Source organism: Chelonia mydas, chromosome 3 (genome assembly GCF_015237465.2).
Source record: "Chelonia mydas isolate rCheMyd1 chromosome 3, rCheMyd1.pri.v2, whole genome shotgun sequence".
In the NCBI taxonomy this organism is placed as follows: Eukaryota; Metazoa; Chordata; order Testudines; family Cheloniidae; genus Chelonia; species Chelonia mydas.
Window position 1 is genome coordinate 20,183,119 of NC_057851.1, and position 19,852 is coordinate 20,202,970.

Below are 19,852 nucleotides of genomic sequence, written 5' to 3' on the forward strand. Positions count from 1 at the left end.
AGTGCCAAATACAGAGGTAAATTAACCTCTCTGCTCCTACTTGTGATTCCTACTTAAGTGTTCCAGGATTGCATTAGCCATTTTGTCCATGTACTAGGAGCTCACATTCAGCTGATGAACCCCAAATCTTTTTTCAGAGTCACTGCTTCCCACTGGAGGTAGTGACAAGTTCTGAGGTTCTGTGCTGGTTATCAGGTACATTAGCAAATGTGGCAGACATTCAGGCACCAACAGCGTAGAGCAGCTACCTACCAAGGTTGGCAAATCTGCCTTAAAGAGAAGCAGCAAACTAGGAAAAAGATCCATGCAGCTTTTTCCATTAGGATGCTAGCCTGGAGAGGTTCCTACTTCCTGACCTCTCTCAGGGCAGGCAGCAAAGAGTCTGTTTGTAGCTGAATGTTAGGGGTCTATGCTTTCAAAGAAGAATGTCTTGAGTTCTGATCCAAGCCGTGTGCAACTAGCTGATGGCCATGCTGTCTGACTGAATACTGTGCTGGATTTTTATTTCATTACAGTAGGGGATCACAGTAGTGCTGTGTGGTGAGCTACAAAGATGACAAGCTGACACCAAGCCAGATGGAAAGCTTTTTGGTACTGCATATTTTACACTGAGGCATCCAGGGGAAATGTTTCGTGGAGCATAACTCCCTGCATGTTTGCGGTCTGTCCTTCACTCTTCTCTGTTCATAAACTAATCCAACATGCATATTTCATTACAGGTCTCTAAGAAGTACAGTGAGATTGATGAGTTTTACCAAAAGCTGACTGCCCGCTACCCACAGGCATCTCTTCCACCATTACCGAGGAAAGCTCTGTTTGTTGGGGAATCTGATATCCGAGAACGAAGAGTCGTGTTCAATGACATCATGAGGCTCATCGCCAAAGATTTGGAACTTGCAACAAGTCCTGAATTATTGGAATTCTTAGGTAACTAAAATAATTTTATTGCACATGCACGCAGACCCCCCCCCCCACCCATTAAAACAATATGAAGTTAAGCACTCAAAAGTTAGGAAATACTAGAATTACGGTCTCCTGTGCAACCTTAATTCAGCCCCCCTTGTGCATATGCATTATGGTACAGCCTTTAATGACATGATCACATGCTATTTTTTCCTTCCCTCATTCATTGCACAGGATGGACCTGCTCTGGAGATGAATGAGGGCTGCATATTGAAGGAGGCTGTTGTCTATAGACCTTGCTTTATTTGTTGCTGAAGTTGGAAGATGTGTAGTGAAAGAGACGGGACTGCAGGAAGAGAAAGGATGGTCTTATGGTTCAGGCAGTTGAATGCCGCCCTGGAGAACTGGATTTTGCGCCTGCCCTTGCCACAGGGTTCCTGTGTGATCACTTAAAGCAATCTTTTCATGAGTGGTCACTAATTGTGTGTTCCTCATTTTCTGGATGCCTGACTTGAGATACTGGGGTCTGATTTGCAGAAATTCAGAGCACTCACAGCTGCAACTGAAGTCAATGGGAGCTATGCCATGAACATATAAAATGCTATATAATGCTCTGAAAAACCAGGCCTTAGGCATCTCAAATTGGGCATCCAATATTAATGAATGCTTTTGACTCTGATCTGTCTGTACCTCAGTTCTCAACCTGTAAGCGGAGGATAATACACCCACTTTCCTCGCAGAGGTGTTGTGAAAATCAGTTAATTAATGTTTGTGAAGCACGTGGATACTAGAGTGATAAATGCCATAGGAAAGCCTATGAGGAAATTAATAATTCTGTCTTCATGATAGGATTTGAACAGTGTGCAGTAAATAAGGTGTGGGGCCACACACTGAATAATGAGAAAAGACAATATTGAATAGCTGCTCCCTAAATGAATGAAGCAGAGGGTCCTGTGGGAAAAACAGGATGTGACCATATAATTAAAGACTGTATCATAATGCATACTCATAAGGGGTTGCACAGGTAATCTTAATTCTGGCATTTCCTAACTTTGGGGTGTTTGACATTGCAACCTTAATAATGTTCTTATAACACAGTATTTTTGTGTGTAATTTTCTAGGTTTTTTAAAAAGCAAATTGGAAAAAATTAATTCCAACATGTGGCATCAGATTGACACCCACCTGGATTATCGGAAGAGTTGGAACCTTTACATCCACTGCACAGACATCTGCCACTTGAGCTAACAGAGTAACTGATAGCAGTAGTAGGCCCTTATCCTCTGTGTGGACCAGCAGTAGAGGGGGATGCAACACTTTGCCAGAGGCTTTCATAGATATTTTCTGGCAGCAGAGGAATGATGAGACTTGGGAATCTTGGGTTCCGTTCCAGGTTCTGGAGTGGTGCATGCTCTAATACAGAGGTTCCCAAACTTTTCTTATTGCTTATCTCCTTCCAGATCTACCAGATGCCTGCATACTCCTATCCTTCTCATCACTGATACTTTGTGTGTTCTTCGCAACACTACCTGTCTTTAGCCATCTGTCCATATTTCACTGTTACGTACAGATATATTTAGAGTGCAACGTACATAACCGAAATAAAACCCCTTGACTAAGTTCTGAGCTCAGTTAGACTGGACAGTTACTGGGCAACTGAACCCACGTTGTATGGTGGCTGGAGATGAGGGCTGTGTGTGTCAGCGTCTCTGTGTATCTGTGTGTTCTCATTGGTACATCTTGAAGTAAATTAACTACCTTATTTAATATAACAAATTTCCACAGAGTTTTAAAGCTTCATCTGAGTAGCCTATTATGAAAATGCAATAAATAAAATAATTAAAATTCACCATTATACAATTTCTCCCATGTGCTCCCCAGAGATGTCTTGCGTACCCCCAGGGGTATGTGTACCACAGGTGGGCACAGTCTCTTCTACCCATTTTAGATTTTAATTTATGTGTGCGAATTGAAGAATTGCACCACATACTTATCTCAGCTTCATTTTTCATGCAGTCCAGGGTTGTACTTTTAGTTTTCACTCTCTGATGGGGTTTGACCTGAGAGCAGCCCAGATATGTTAAGTCAGTATCAAATATTTCAGATCTAGAGGTGCATATAATGGCATGTTAGTGGATAGGGGGAACTAACTCTCCAGTCCAGATTGCTGGATATAGTTGACAATAGCTGATTGTAAAGCTAGGAACACATTCCCCAAGCCTAACTATTGGGAACAAGTGGAAGAAATTGACAAAAAAAGTATGGCTGTGAGTTTAAATTGGCATGCTCAGTTCTTCATTAATTATTGTTTTTTCGCAGGGACAAAATCTACTAGTGTCATTGACTTGAAAGGTAAAAATGTTCCTGAGGAGGAGGAGGAAGATGAAGAAAATGAAGAGTTAGATTTTTTCAAAGAGGAGAGGACATCCGACATACTCCCTCGGTTTGAGTTAGTAAAAGATCAAGATGCTGAAAAAGAGGAGGAAGAAGATGTAGATCCTCTTGGCATAATCAGGTATGACTGTCTTCTTTCTCTGTTCTATGCCATTTTTACGTATAGCATACGGGCCAGGTTTCACTTACACCATTGAAGTTGGAGTTGCAACAATATAAAGCATTTTTATTATGGTGTCCACGTGTGGGCTTTCCTGTTCTTCTTCCTGACTCCGAAGACCTCATATGATCCCGAGCAAAAGCAACAGTATCTGAAGACTCTGAATAATTAAATAAAGACCTACTTAGGTAAACAAACATAGATATCTACTTAACTTGTAATTCTAAGGCAATTATTTTCTTTATTTAAATCTGAAATCCCTCACTAATTCCCAAAATCACTTCTAAATTGCAACAGAAGCCCTGCAGCTAAATTGGCTTACCTATGTAGCCAGGATTGTCAGCAGTGACAACAGCAATATTGTGGATTGTCAGCAGTGCCTAACCTGAGATACTTTAAAGTTTAAAGGATCTTGATATTCAGGAAATGCTAAGCAACCCTCCTCCGAAAATCGAGCTCCTTTAAGGTATGTCAAGTCAGACACCCAGAATCACCAGTTACTTCTGAAAATCTTGTCTTAGGACTTTAACACTGCTCTGAACTGGTTCCTCCCTAGGATGGCGACATGGGATGGATCTTTCCTTTTACTTTTCCCATTTAAATCTGAATGTGACTTAACCTAAGGTCATTCCTAAGCCTGGGTCTCCCACGCTGCAGTTGGGCCAAGCAGAAATGTTTAATTCTGGAAGCATGTTTTAGAGCTCATTGCCACTATTAGAACAAGTTGCAATCACTAATTTTCAGACGTTGTTCTTTTTACTTAGTGTATTTCATTCCTTGATTGTCATTGGAATAGTTTAACTGTTACTCATTTAGCAATTGAACAGGTTCTTTGCCAAGTATCCAAATTATTTCTTTTTTTTTTTAAAGATGGATTTTTAAAAAATGGTTAAATTACTGTTTACAGTGAGACTCTAGGTATAGCAATACTTCCCACAAAATGAGCCTCAGCTGGGCAATTTACAAAAGAAGCTGTCCTTTTTTGGATAGGAAAATGATCTTTTGAGTTAGAAAACGTATTGTTGGATTTCCCACTTATACCAAAGATAAGCTGTAAAGAATTCACAGTGCCAAAATAAACAAGAAGTTTGCTTTCCTGTTCTGTGGTGGTTTGACTTGTGTCTAAAAGTCTGAATCTTTGGATCTCTTGAGCGTATCGAGGGATGAACAGATCTGGCACCTAATCCCCATTTAGCTTCCTGTTCAACACTTCCTACGAAAGCAGCATTCTTGCTGAAATCAATGGAGTTTTTCCTAAGTAAGAGCAAACAAGGCACTTAAAAATATGTACTCAGCTACAGTGGGAATCTCTGCATTGTTGGTGAATTTTTTAAAAATCAAATACTTTGAAAAATAAACTCTTAACAGGTGGCAGTTCTGGCATCCAGCTAATCTGGTTCTTCTTCTTTTTAAAAAGTTGTGCACAAAGCACCAGTATTAAGGGTGTTACAAAAGCCAGAAATTTAAAGTTGAAATGATAAGCCGGAATCTGATCTTATGTTGCTGCTACACTTCCAGCTTCAGTGGAAGTAACTCCCATTTTACACCAAGGTAATGGAGATCAGAACCAGGCCTCATGTCTTGAGCAGCTCCTTTTGTGCCTATATTACTGATCTTATGCTACATATCTTTATTTATTATTATTTATGTGTATTTTTGTGGTACTTAGACGCCCAGGGCCTCATTGTGTGGAAGCGCTGTACAAAAACATAAATATGTGCTGAACCCTGGCTTCAGGCATTCTGCCATAATTAAATGTCACAGTAACATCTCAGATAAAATGGCCTGGTTTTTACCACTATAAAATAAAAAATACCAGCCAATTACTCCCCTCCCCCACTGCAAATAACATCTGTACATGTTGATAGCCTGTATTAAGTCTTAAGTGAAAGACTGGGTTCAACCTGACCCCACAACAAGGCGGAGAAATGGCTAGTTTTATATTGACTGTGTATTGAGTTTCTCTTTAATCAATAGGATTGTCCATCTTTTCCATTTATTGCACACTTTGAAAAGTATGTAACAGTGACATCTGTGGCTGCTTTTCCTGTGGGAGGCTTTAACTTTGGCGGTCCTGATTTTTTTTTTCGTTTTTGTTTTTTGTTGTTGCTTAACCATATGGGCGTAAAGCTTTAACTTGCAAACATGCTGTACTTGAAACAGCATAGTATGCTTGTGATTTCTGAAAATACTCGTGCAGCCGATTCTAAAATGTTGCAGTGTGGTTTATAATGAGGAAATGGTGGTTCACCAGCTGGGTAGGGATCAAGGAAGAAAACAAAAATGAACGTGAGGTCAAAGATATTGAAAAGCTACTATTGTTAGAGTAGGACGGTGGTGATAGCTGCAAGGCAGGAGTGGTCATTTCATGGTGATTCGGATACTGCAGAAGGGATGTGGACAAATTGGAGAGAGTCCAGCGGAGGGCAACGGAAATGATCGGGGGCTGGGGCACATGACTTACGAGGAGAGGCTGAGGGAACTGGTCTTGTTTAGTTTGCAGAAGAGAAGAGTGAGGGGGGATTTGATAGCAGCCTTCAACTACCTGAAGGGGGGTTCAAAAGAGGATGGAGCTTGGCTGTTTTCAGTGGTGGCAGATGACAGAAGAAGGAGCAATGGTCTCAAGTTGCAGTGCGGGAGGTCTAGGTTGGATATTAGGAAACACTGTTTCACTAGGAGGGTGGTGAAGCACTGGAATGAGTTACCTAGGGAGGTGGTGGAACCTCCATCCTTAGAGGTTTTTAAGGCCCGGCTTGACAAAGCCAAAGCCGGAGTGATTTAGTTGGGGTTGATCCAGTTTTGAGCAGGGGTTTGGACTAAATGACCTCCTGAGGTCTCTTCCAAACCTAATCTTCTATGATTCTATGATACTTCTGGCAAACACATCCGTATAATTGAAATGAGCTACATCAGTATCATGCTGAAGTATTTAAAAATTAAACATTCCACTAAACCACTGAAGGGAAAGCCATGGCATGTTTATATCTGAGGGGCTGGGACAGGATTGAGAAGCTGTTTATGTGCAGCCAGAACATCCTAGATAAGATTGATAAGCACCAGAAAATCTTCATTCTGCAGAGGAAAAGGGTATAGTTTGTCAGCTGCTTGGGAAGAGGTTTATTTGGGGTGAAGTGACACAAGGAAAGTGAGACTCATGGAGCATTCAAATGTCTGCCATATGGGTCCGTTCTCTGTCTCCAGTGGAGTCTGACAGGGGCTCTGCTCTCTGCAGTTATGCAGGCAACAGATGATTTTAGAATTTTTTACCTTTCTTTTCTGATGGAAGGGGGAGTGTTTGTGAGGGACCAGAACTGGACATGTCTCACTTGGAAACTTAAGCAATTAAGTAAGCTGTGTAACCTCCTTCACTGGAGGTTTTCAAAAAGAGGCTGGATAGCTATCTGTCTTGGATCCTGCATCTTGGCAGGGGATAAAACCAGGCGTCCCTTCTAACACTATGATTCTATATTGGTTGGTAGAGAGAGGCATTTCACTATTTAAGATACTACATAGAAAGATTAAACAGGTATTAGGTAACTAATAAGATCTGTAAAGTACTGGTTAGAGGGTAGATGTCAGATTGTTGAAGGTATGCACTCTGTGCTGAATTTGATGGGAAACGGAGTCCCACAGGGCTCTGAATTCAGTAATCTTGAATATTTGTATTAATGGTTTAGTTTAGCCAAAGCTACCAAGGGTAAGAGCCTTAAGTTTGCAGACAATATTAAATTAGAAGGAGGAGTTAAGAGATGTAGCTACAATGAAGGATAATCTTGATAGATTAGAAAAATGGTCAAATGGAATGTAGCATGTCAAAGTCACTTGCATCTGCTCGTAGGGTTGCCAGGTGTCCAGTTTTCGACCGGAATGCCCAGTCGAAAAGGGCGGCCCAACCCTGGCAGCTCTGGTCAGCACTGACAACTGGGCCATTAAAAGTCCAGTTGGCAGTGCTGCAGGTCTAAGGCAGGCTCTGCACTCCCACTGGCTAGGAATCGCTGCCAATGGGAGCAGCGTGAGGAGCCTCCTGGCCCCCTCACCTAGGAGCTGGACTGCTTCTAGGGCGCAGCACAGTGCCAGGACGGGTAGGGACTAGCCTGCCTTAGCCTTGCAGCACTGCTGACCAGGAGTCGTCTGAGGTAAGCCCGAGCCCCAACCCCCGCCCCAGCCCTGAGCCCCCTCAAACCCAGAACCATCTCCTGCACCCCAACCCCCTCATTCCTCCCAAGAGCCTCCACCCCCAGCCCAGAGCCCATACCCCCTCGTGCACCCCAACCCTCTGCCTCAACCCGCAGCCCCCTCCTGCACTCCAAATCCCTTGGCCGCCCCCCCAGCCTGGAGCCCCCTCTTGTACCCCAGACCCCGCACCCACAGCTGGAGCCCTCATCCCCTCCCTCACCCCAACTCCCTGCTCCAGGATGGAAACCCCTCCCTCACCCTGAACCCCTTATTTCTGGCCCCACCCTGGAGCCTGCACCCCCAGTTAGAGCCCTCACCCCCACCCACACCCCCCGTCCCAGCCCAGTGAGGGTGGGGAGAGCAAGCCACCGAGGAGGGGGAATGCAGGGAGTGGGGCCTCAGAAAGGGGCGGGACAGGGGTACGGCCTCAGAAAGGGGCGGGTCCTCAGGAAAGGGGCGGGGCTAGAGTGTTCAGTTTTGTGTGATTAGAAAGTTGGCAACCCTATCTGCTGGGCCTTGTCATCCCTGCTGCCATCAGGATTCTACCATTTTGCTAAAGTTGTTGGTCTTCAGGCCACTCATTCCTCCCCTCCCCACCTCGCACCCCTCCCACACACATGGACCAGTCCTTGAATTCACAGTTTTATTTGGTCCTATGTTAGTAGTTTGTTATGGGTTTTTGGTAGCGTGACTGTATTTTCCAAAGGGTGACTGTATTTTCCCTGAGCCACCCTGCCACCTGCATGCGAACCCTTCCCTGATCTGACCTCCCCCCGCCACCTGCAATCCCTTCCAACCTAGTCCGAGCCCCCCCGCTGCCTGTCTGACCCCCCCCTTCTCCCTTGCATGTGAGGCTGGTCCTCCGAGCCCCTGAATGCAGGCTGGTGGTCCAAGCCTCCCTGCCGCACACAGGGCTGGTGGTCTGAACCACCCGCCCCCTCCCCCCCCTTTCCCCCCGCTGCACGCCTGCGCGTGGGGCTGCCTGCGGCCCCCTTGTCTCCCTGTATGCAGGCAGGCTGGCCAGCCCAATCCGCTCTTCCTAGCCCCTCCCTCCAGCACAGTGCTGGGGTTGCCATCCTCCCCCCGCAAAGTTCCTCCACGCCCCCCTAGGGGTCCCACGTGCGGGGGGTGGGGTAGGCTGCGAGGTGAAATGCTGCTCACAGCCTGCTCCCATTGCCAGGGAGCCAGCAGAGCCCCTCTGCCTGCGGGAGCAAGGACCCCCTTCCCTGGGCTGGGCAGGTGGCACAGCAGGTGCACAGGAAGGTGGGCATTCCCGGCCCTGGCTTCTCCCCCATGCAAGGTGGGAGCTGATGGTGGCGCAGCAGGAGTGCTGCCCAAGAGGGCGGTGCGGAAGGTGCAGCAGCAGGAATGGGGGGTGGAGGAGTGGCGGAGCGCTGTCACTGCCCATCCCCGGCACTGGTGCTGCTGCCGGTGGAGGAGGCAGCAAGGGAGATTCCGTTGCGGGTGTGCGGTGGCGAGAGCAAAGTGGGGGGTGGAGGGCACAGCTGTTTGCTGCTGGCTCTGTGCTGTGATTCCAGAAAATATGGGACAGTTTGCCCATATTTAACAAAAAGTCAGGACATCTGGAAGAATGCTTAAATATGGGACTGTCCCGTTAAAACAGGACATCTGGTCACCCTCGTCTTTGGGTGTATGAGCTCACGTCTGAATCCAGTTGAACTCTCCCACATCAGCAGCGACCCCACTGCTCTGTCCCATTCCCTTCTACCAGGGCACCATAATTAGGAACAGGGGCCAAGGCAGCAAGGAAAGGGGAAGGCCCATGTTACAAGGTGGTTGTTTAAATGTACTTTGGACAAGAAAAACAAGCAAAGGAGAACTCGTTTCAAACGCTGTATTTTCCTCGCATGCAGCTGTAGGGCAGTATGTGTGTCCAGGCACACAGCTGTGAAGTCTTTAGAGTTCTAAAACAGGCAGATCTTTATGTGCTGTCAATTGTTGAGTCACCAGTGAAGGTCGCAAACCATGCTTGGACATCACTGCTGCCAAGTGCCACAAATATTTGTCCCGATTCCAATCGCATTGCTGTCGGAATTGCAGCTTACAAACCCCAGTAAACAACCCTTCCTTTCCTCCTGTCCATTCACTCCTCTTGAGAAACATTTTAGGGCAACAACCTGAAGAGATTTTCAAATCTGAGAAAGTGGTGTGGTGCCATAGCTCTTTTTTTAAAACTGTGGAGTGTGTATTGCTGATCCGGAGAGGGCCTGAGCCACTCCCCTTTAAGCCAGCTTCCTTTGGCTTTATTTGGAGCCTCAGTTCTCAGCCTCGTGGGATCAGTTCTAAAATCTCTTTGATTAACTGGTTTCTTGGATAGGCTCCCCTGCTGTTTTTAAAAGTCTGGCTTAGCATTTCTGTTCCCTTTCAAACCCAGTAGATAGGAGCATGGGAGAGGATAGAAGAGGTGCTCTCATTTCTCTAGGAATTTTATTGCTATAGTTTATCTGTATGTCTGTTGATACAGATTGATCTGTGTTTTAGCTGTGTTCATTTCTTGGATACTTCCTTGATTCAGATCCCGTCATGGGCTTCCCCTTTCCATCTGCATCAAAACTGAGATCCTTAAAAGCTGTGCACAGCCCGACTCTCACCTGTTTCATCACCTTCTGTTCCTTGTTTGTCTTTCTTTGCTACATATCTTTTTGCCCCCATTATGGACTCCTCCCACTGTTTGTTTCCCTGTGGCCTCCTAGGCCTGGATCCCACTCCCTGATGCGGTCTGTATTTCTTGTACATCATGCCTGCTTTAATACACTTTGTCCAAGAGATCTATAAACCCTCTGGGGGAGAACAATGTAGATATAAGATATAATAGAAGTATCAAAGTTGAATTTGTTACAATAGGTACCTCTGCTTTTGAAAAGATTGCCATGAGATCTTCAGTGGCTCCTATTCCTTGTTTTTAATATTTTAACAAAATAAACAATAAAATTTGCCACACACTTTCTGTGTATATAAAGGTGGAGGTGTGGAGATTATTTAAAAGCAAACAAGCAAATCCTGCTTCAGAGCAAAACAGAGTTGAGCTAATAAGCCACATGCTAAACTCCATGGCACCATCACTCCACTTCTGGCACTGCTTCATCACTCAATAATTGCTGCAAGAGTCAGAAAGGGATTTTTCTTGTCCAAGCAGATCATGATGTAATTGGTGTGGAGTGCTATACAGGGGGACTGGATGGCTCAGGGAGTGGGTCATGGGTTATGGATAGGGCCCTACCAGATTCTCAGCTCTGAAAAATGCATCATGGACTGTGAAATCTGGTCTCCCACTGTGAAATCGGGTCTTTTGTGAGCTTTTACTCTGTACTTTACAGATTTCACGGGGGAGACCAGCATTTCTCAAATAAGGGGTCCTGACCCAAAAGGGAGTTGTGTGTGTGGTCATAAGGTTATTTTAGGGGGGTTGCGGTATTACCATCCTTGCTTCTGTGCTGCCTTCAGAGCTGGGTGGCTGGAGAGTGGCGACTCCTGACTGACGGCCCAGCTCTGCAGGCAGCAGCGCGGAAGTGAAGGTGGCAATACCGTATCCTGCCATCCATACTTCTGCGCTGCTGCTGGCGGTGGTTCTGCCTTCAGAGCTGGGCACTTCTCTCCAGCTGCCGCCACTCTGAAGGCAGCGCCGCCACCGCCACTAGCCGCGCAGAAGTACGGGTAGCAGTATCGCAACCCACCCCCTACAATAACCTTGCGACCCCCGCTTCCCCAACTCCTTTTTGGGTCAGAACCCCTACAATTACAACACCGTGAAATTTCAGATTTAAATAGCTGAAATCATGAAATTAGCAATTTTTAAAATCCTGTGACTGTGAAATTGACCACAGGGGACCCTGAATTTGGTAGGGCCCTAGTTATAGAACCTTTCCTCTGTGGGTCCTCTCAAACAGTGTTGAGTGTGGATGTGCTGAAGAACAAACCATCTTCTGTAACTCATGCCCTCTGTAATGGTTTCTTCCTCAGTATAAATATGCTTCCTGAAGGTCACAGCTGAAGTCTGGTTAGGCACTTGGATTTGAATTTGGGAGTTCCTGACTCCCACTCCCATGTTCCATCCACTGCTGCTCATTCAGGATATCAAATTTGGCAGCCAAATGCAAAAAGAAAAATAGTGAATAAGCATTCTGATTTGGATGCCAGAGCACTCAAATTGGCATTGAGGTGCTAACCAAGTAGAGAAATGTCTGCTCTATGATAATTTAGGACCCTAAAATTGGTCTCTGTGTATTCCTTTTTTTCCAGGTATAATTAATTGCTGCTTATTCCTGGGACAAATTTCAGTTTTTCCTCTGTCAGTGAGGGACCAATATTGGAGCAAGTTTTTAGTGAGGGGGCACTGTGCTGCTGCATGTGCATCTCTTGATCTATTGTTAAATTTCTGGTTATAAAAGATCCTCTGGCCATTATTTCCCAGGCTCTGGGGAGCGTTGCTGTGTACTCTTAAGCAGTTACCATATTTTAGCACAGTAGTATGTGCATTTCATAGATGGATGGAGTTATTCCAAGTTTATGTATATAATTAAAGTTTGTAAAGCACTTCAAGATCCTTTGGGAAAGAGTTTAAGTAAATTATTTTTAGTATGCTTCATTTTCCTTCTGATTAGACCCCTGAATATATTTGGTAGTGCTTATAAATAGTAATTTTTGTATTTATATAACCTTTCTCATCCCAGAGGATTACAAAGAGCTATGCAAATTTAAACGGCACTCTGTATAGCATGATCTCTTCATCCAGAATGAAAATGCAGCTACCTCTGGGGTAAAACACAGTGATTGTTTACTACTTTATAGCACCCCCACATTGCAGCCTAGGAAAGTAAGTGGAGAATACGTTATCCAAGAGAAACGCTGGGAGAATTGTAGGTAGATGTAATAGAAGTATCTAAGTTGGAATTTGCTGCAGTAGGTACCTCTGCTTTTGAAAAGATTGCCATGAGATCTTCACTGGATCCTATTCCTTGTTTGTAATAATTTAATATATAAAACAATAAAATTTGCCACGTACTTTGTTTATAGAAGAATTACAGAGAACCAAATAACATAAGTTAATAAAACTGCAATAATATTGCCACTAGGTTGAACAAACTGTTAAATAATTTCTATAATCCTTTTGGCAAACCTCTCTATTGTTGTTTTACCCCATTCTGTGGTTCGTTCTTCTTATTTAACAATAATAAGGAGAGTCACCTGTAGCCATGTGGAACAAAACATAACATGAAATCAAGAAAAACAGAAACAGAAAACAGCCTTGCAAGCATAGAGGACAGGTCTTAGGCTAACTGATGTAAATATGTAGAAAGCAGCAGATTTCTTAAAAGCTGTGCAGGGTAATTTCACAGCTAAACAAAATCCAAAGTCCCTTTATACTCCAGCTTTGTTATGAGAGCCAAGCATGATGTAATTGGGAAGCTTTTAAACATGCTATGTCTCATGGGCTTTAGCATAATGGGTTGACTCTAGCCCTCAATTAGAATTTTAAAAAAAGCATTACCTCATTGATTAGCCTGATGTCTGTACTGAGCCACAGGAAATGTTTAATCAATAGATCTACGGAACTGCTTTGTAGATGAGACAAATTGCTAATAGGGGATGAATTTCAGTTACCTGTTGTCTTCTATTTAATGAGTTTAAATGAACCATTTAATAGAATCTCAGGGTTGGAAGGGACCTCAGGAGGTCAATTTAGTCCAACCCCCTGCTCAAAGCAGTGCCAATCCCCAATTTTTGCCCCAGATCCATAAATGGCCCCCTCAAGGATTGAACTCACAACCCTGGATTTAGCAGACCAATGCTCAAACCACTGAGCTATCCCTCCCCATTTGCTTTCAAAGAAGCCTGTTTGTGGGAGTGAATGTTCCTTCAGTTTAAATCCCTGGAAAATCTTGCATCCCCGTCCATCTGAACAATTAAGCACCCAACCCAACAGACTGAATGTTGGTTCTATGGTCTCCTGTCCCAACATACCTGGTACAAAGATATTTACCCTATTTTAAAGGACCAAAGAATTGGCTATTGCAAAACGATTTTTGGGAGCAAACCATAAAACATTTCCAGATGTGCCATTAATTGTCTGGTATAACTATACAGTTATTAGCTGGTGCAGATTAAAGCAGCCTAGGATCAGATTCTCCTGTGGTAACTGGATGGATCTGTAGTCTGGTAACACACTGTGGAACTTTTCCCATCCAGACTGCCAGCTGAGGGAAGAAGAATGGCATAGTAAAAGTACAGAGCTTAAACTACAGAACTGGGAAATGGCAAATCTAGGTTCTGCTCCTGGAACTGGCACAGGGTGTTCTTGGGTAAGTCATTTAACAGCTGTATGCCTTGGTTTCCCAATAGGAAAACAGAGGTTAATACTTACTTCGTAGGTGGGTTTGTGAGGCTGAATTCAGCTCCGCCAAAAGCTTTGAGATCCTGTAATTGAAGGCACTCTAGAAATGCAAAATCAAATCTAGACTGTTGTTAATGATGATGAAGGGCATTGAAGTTCATGGGAATCTTTCCATTAACTTCAGTGGGTTTTGGATCAACCTCCAAATGCTTTTTCACGTTGAGCGGAATATCTAAAATGAACAGCCAGCCTCTGTCCAGATCCTAGCAGATGGGTGTGACTGTCATTGAAAACTACCACAGCCATGACGAGCACCCCCATGGCAGTCTCAGGAGAGAGGACAAGGACTGATCATGTGTGAAGCAAGGTTAGGGTTGAGGAAGCTTGCCTAGCAGTAGGCTGTGCAAGATGTCCTCCTGTGACAGGGTGGGACTAACCACTGTAGCGCCTCCTGCTGGCTGTCCTGGGGATTAGCTATGTACACCAGTGCACCCTCTTCTGGTGATGTCTCACTACCATCGCTTCTGCTCCAGGGACCCACATCACTCCCAGGGCCACGGCATCCTGTTCAGGACACAGCCCTCCAGCTGCGCCACACTCTGTGTTCCCCCCGTTCCAGGGGACAATATCGCAGTCCCTCAGTCCAGCCACCTCCTCAGTAGCAAGTGGGAGTGGGGACCCAGGCCCACCCACTACTCCAGGTCCTGGCTCAGGGATCCTGCAGATGACCGCTGCTTGCAGCGCCCCCTCCGATGCTCAGTAGATTTCCCTGGGCCACTTCCCCACAGCCCCAGCACCCTCTTTGCCCTTGCCTCAGGGCCTCAGCCTGCAAATGCCTACAGCCCACCAGGAGCTGCCTTTAGTTCCCTGGGTCTCTGTCTGCAGCACTGTTCTGTCCAGGGTGCTTGCTGCCTTCAGCCTGTAAGGCAGCCAGTCCATTTCCCTCCTCAAACTCCAGGGAGTGACTGAAACTGCTCTGTTCTTATATGGACCAGCCCGGCCCTGATTGCCTTCTCCTCGCATCCCCTCTCTGATTGGCTGCCTCCTGTGCAGCCTCCCAAGAGCTCTATTAACCCCTTAGAACCCAGTGTGCAGCAGGTGCCCCATCACATCTCCCAATAGCTCAAGATGTTTTGTGGGAACTAAAAGGAAAAATAAATACATAAATGAAAAAGTCCCCAGTGAGTAACAGTAGACGAGCGATAATGGGCCAGATTCTCCACTGATGTGAATTTGCATTGGCTGTAGTGGCTGGGCACCAAATTACACCAGCTGAGGACCTAGCCTATTATCTCAGTTTTTCAGGTGAGTAAACTGAGGCACTGAAAGGTCAAACTACTTGCCCAAGTTCACACACTGAGTCAGCAGCAAGGAGCTCTTCCTGAGCAGGCCCATACACAGCCGCAGGCCTCTTTCCACCTCACTCCCCAGTGCAGAGATCATTTGGGATTCAAATGCTTGAGGTTTGTACTTGGGGGTCCATGAAAACTTATTTGTGCTCCCTCACACACACACATGCTCCCTGGTGCATCTCTTCCCACCCACCGCCCCCCCCCCCAATCCTTATCCCCAAATGAAGGAAAGGAGGGGGGAACCTGCAGTGAGAGACCATAGCACACCATCAGTTAGCTACGTGGGAGCAAGGGGAAAAATCTGTAATAAATCATACGGTTGTCTCAGTCGCATGTTGTATAAAATAATAATTCTCTGGGCATATGGAACCATAGAGGCCTTGCTGAGCAGATCTGTCTACAGTCTCTGCAAAGTGCTGCTGGAATAGCAAGTGTTACTGCACATTATCTGATCCTGCGGAGGTTATTGTCGATAGAAAATATGTTTAGAAATTGTGTTTTAGGAACTGTGCCATGAAAAACAGGCATAGCATAAAATACAACCTACAGCTGTTCCTTTCTGATGTGTTAAACAAAACTCTGTGTGGGCTCTGTTGGAGCTAAGATGGAACTTTTTTGCTTTTCCCCTCCCAAAGTGTGACTTCTTCCTATCCAGATTTATTATTTGATTATACATTAGGAATTGATCTATAGAGAGCACAATAAATCTATTCAGACTTTCAGAGGTTCATTACAAACCATAGTGTGGATATTCATTTTTCTTTTTGAAAGCAGTGATGATTACTATACATGCCCTTTTAAGCCATGGTTTTGATCTTTTCACGTTAAACTGAGACTCCTGTCTGGGACTTGTTGGCTCTCAGCCATCAGGAAAGGGATGCGGAGCCTATTATGTTAACACTGTGTCTGAAGCTAGCCCAGGCCCAGTAACTGATATTCATTACAAAGCACCATAGCAGGTTACACACTTAGCAGAAGAGAGGACAAGGGGCTGAAGCACACTTACTCCTAAAGTGGTCCGTTCTGGTTAGCACTGAGAAGGCTGGTGGAGCAGTATGGGAAGTTTGTACTGTCTGTGCCAATGAGGTATCTGTTCAATGAATAAATAAGACACAGTCTCTGGGTCTGTCCTTTGGATGTTTTACAACCATGCTAAATTAACTTTAAAAATACTAGTCTGCTTTGGAAAGCACCAATAACATATTGCAGCTGGAGCACACAGCACACCTGGGAGGTAGGTCATGCTATTGTTATTGTAGAGGTGAGTAACAGTCACCAAGATAGTGACCTGTCCAGGGTCTCACAGGAGTCCGCGGTGGAGCTGGAAGTCCGATGACTAGTTTTTGAGACTGTTGTGTTATGCGCTGTCAAGGGGGTTGAAGGTTGGGTTCTGACTTCAGACGCACTTAGGCCTTGTGCGCTGAGGTCTGAGTTCAACAAAACGCTTAACTCTAAGCATGTGCTTAAGTGCTTTGTTGAACAGGGATGAACCTAAATACATGTATAAAAGCCTTAATGCTGGTGAAGACTGGGCCCTGTTTTACAGGTCATTCACTTTGTAATAACAGGTGCTGTTTGCAGCACTCTGTCATCAGTACTAACCTTTCTGTGGAGGCTATGATGGTGCCTCACTCATTACCCGGAGAAAATGTGGGCACAATGGCCAACTGGAGAGAGGAAGCAAGGAGACTAGTCGAGTAGCATCAATCCTGGAGAATGGAGTAATACCATAACTCATTACATTGTGGAGCACTGGCATTTGGCTCTCATTCTTAGGGCTTGTCTACACAAGGTATTCATGGGGAAATTAGTGTGAAATAGCTCGGATGTGAATTTAAAGCACAGTGGATATTCCGACTAAGTCTCCATGTGGACACTCATTCCACACTTAGTGCCTTTGTGCAGTTTAGGTTGAATTATTCTTCATTTAAAGGCCTGATCTTGCCAGATGCAGAGGGCAATCAGAATTTCACCAAATAGGGTCCTATGACTCCATATAGCAGCCACTTATCCAACTATTGTGATTCCATATACAAACCTCATGTGCCCAAGTCCTGAAATTATTTACATGCAAAATGAAAAGGTTTGTGGGTTGAGAATCCAGAACACTTAGTGTCGGAGTCACGTATAAATGAAGCTGATTCTAAAAGCAATGAAAGACCAGCCTAAGCCAGGTGCTTCCTGGGACCATATCATCAACTAGTCAAGGTATTATACCTTTTAAATGGAGTAATTTTGTCTACATATACTACCTAGCTGTTGCTGGAATTTGTCCACTGCCTTAGTAACCAGCATTTGTCTTGCTTATAACAAGCTACTGAGATGTGGTGTAACAGGTATGTCAGGGGAAGTTTTAGACTGGAGCATCCCTTGTACTTTGCTAGAGGTCTCTCTTAGGACAGTGGCAGGACTGTGTATATACCAAGCTCAGAGAAGTGGGTATCTTGAGACCAGAGATGCCAAACCCACGAAAAAAAACACAGAAATTGCATTTGTTTTTGGCTTAATTGGCTTGTGAGTTGCTTGTTGGCTAGTTTTTGGCTTGTTGCTTGTTTGGCTTGTTATAGCTTGTTGCCTCCTTTTTTTTGATCGGCTCCCGGCAAGCAGGGGCAAAGAGGGGGAGAGAGTCAGGGGTGCACAGCGGGCTCACCACAGTCCCAGACTGCACGCCGGGGGGATCTAGTCTCATAGAGTGTTGGGGTTCTTAGGGATTGGCTTGTTTTGGCCTTGTTTTGAAATGGGATTAGCTTGATTTTTGGCTTATTGTGAAAGTCGGGGTGCTTATTTACTCCGTGAAAGTTGGAAACTGTGCTTGAGACATAATTTTCCAAGGAACCTCGAAGGCTAGAGTGAGGGTTGGGGTGAGGGGAAAGGGAATAGAAGGAAACAGGCCCTTTTCTTCTAGGTTTCTCTGTTCACTTTGTACACACAACATCAGAGATCTGCCCATGTCCCTTGTGCTCATGTCTGCTCAGCATTTGGATGTAGTAGTGATGGAGCGGGCAGCAGCAGAGTGCGTATTTTGTCTCTTATGCCAATGAGCACAGCGGGTAACGGAGAGGCTGACTGGCATGTGCAGCAGGATCCACTGTGGACTGCCAGGAGATGAAGTACACTGGATGATTAGGCAGCATGAAATTAAACCCCTGCAAAGCAGTTTCTAAATGATTAAGCGCTGCTCTTCCAGAAGAATAACATCCTGTATTTAGGGCTTGATGTTCAGAGGTGTTGGATTCCTGCAGCTCCTATTGCTTTCACTTAGAATTGTAGATAATCAGCACTTTTGAAAATCAGGTTAATTTCACATTCAAATAAATTCCTTGATTGAATGGTTCTGAAAAATTATTCAAATATGACTCTGAACTAGAAACAACTGTTATTGATCAGTTTTTCACCATTTCATTGTTCAAGGAACGGGTCACCAATGCCAGAAATGATTGCTGTTTGCATTCATCATTGTTAATTTTTAGAAGCTGTAGTAATCCTACTCACAGATATTAAAGGTTTCATTAAATTTGATACCGTAAATGCACACATGTGGAGACCTCTGAATTTCAGATTTTCTCAACCACAATCACATTTTCCAGCAGCGATATGTGACGTACAAAGTGAAATCTAAAGAGGTGCCAGAGCAGAGCCAAGTCAGAGAGCGATTGCCCTATGTTTAGATTAATATATTACTATAAGCTGTTTATTTGTGGAACCTTCCTCTCTCTTTTTGTGTCTGCTGCTCTGAACCTCTCCAGTACACAGTGAATACACATTTATTAGGTGAGGTGTTTTACATTCTCTCCATATCAACTTAATTGCCATAGATCATAAAGCTGCTCAGGACATTTCAAAGAGGAGGATATATAAAGTGTAAGGTTGGTTGGATTTCATTACGTTAGTCACTCCCATTTTCTTGTATATATATATTTTTTTCATGGTTCGATATGTATATAACATGTGCACAGTGCTTTACAGATGTGAGATGCAGTCCTTGCTCAAGAGTTTACTGACTAAAGGCCCACACCCGGAACAGTTAGTGTTGGATGTAAATTAATGGATCTGTGTTTGGGATTAAAACATTTGTGAATACCTCCTGTGTAGGGCTGGGCCTAGAGCTGGTTGGGAATTTTTTGGATGAGACAGCTTTTCATCAGAAAATGCCAGCTCATTGAAAATGAGACTTTTTGCAGGAAAGAGTCTGTTTTGTTCAAGCTTTCATCGGGAAGGTTTCTCAGATCCAGGGTGGAATTTTTGGTCATAGAGACAGACAGACAGATCGCAGAAAACCAAGAGCTCAGTGTTTAAGGCGCTCATTTAGGATATGGGGAATCCAAGGTCAGGTCTCTGCTCTGCCTGATTCAGAGGAGGGACTTGAACCAGCTGCAGAGGAGCACCAAGAAGGCTACATCTGAGGTGGCTCTGACCACAACAGTACCCCTGCCGCCCAGAAAAGGTAGACCAAAAGATTTTGTTCTCCCTGCCTCATAAGGCAAGAAGAAGGGTTTGGACATATGCAGTATAGTATG

At 44.7% G+C, this 19,852-nt stretch overlaps 1 protein-coding gene across 1 annotated transcript in view; it reads left to right on the forward strand.

Annotated features, from left to right (window-relative positions):
• The window catches only part of HS1BP3 (HCLS1 binding protein 3), a 73,573-nt gene that overhangs the window by 25,240 nt on the left and 28,481 nt on the right, over positions 1-19,852 (forward strand). The window contains exons 3-4 of the mRNA XM_037893999.2: positions 720-927; positions 3,221-3,416. Of these exons, the coding sequence (XP_037749927.1) occupies positions 720-927; positions 3,221-3,416 (404 nt within the window). The remainder of the gene's footprint in view (positions 1-719; positions 928-3,220; positions 3,417-19,852) is intronic.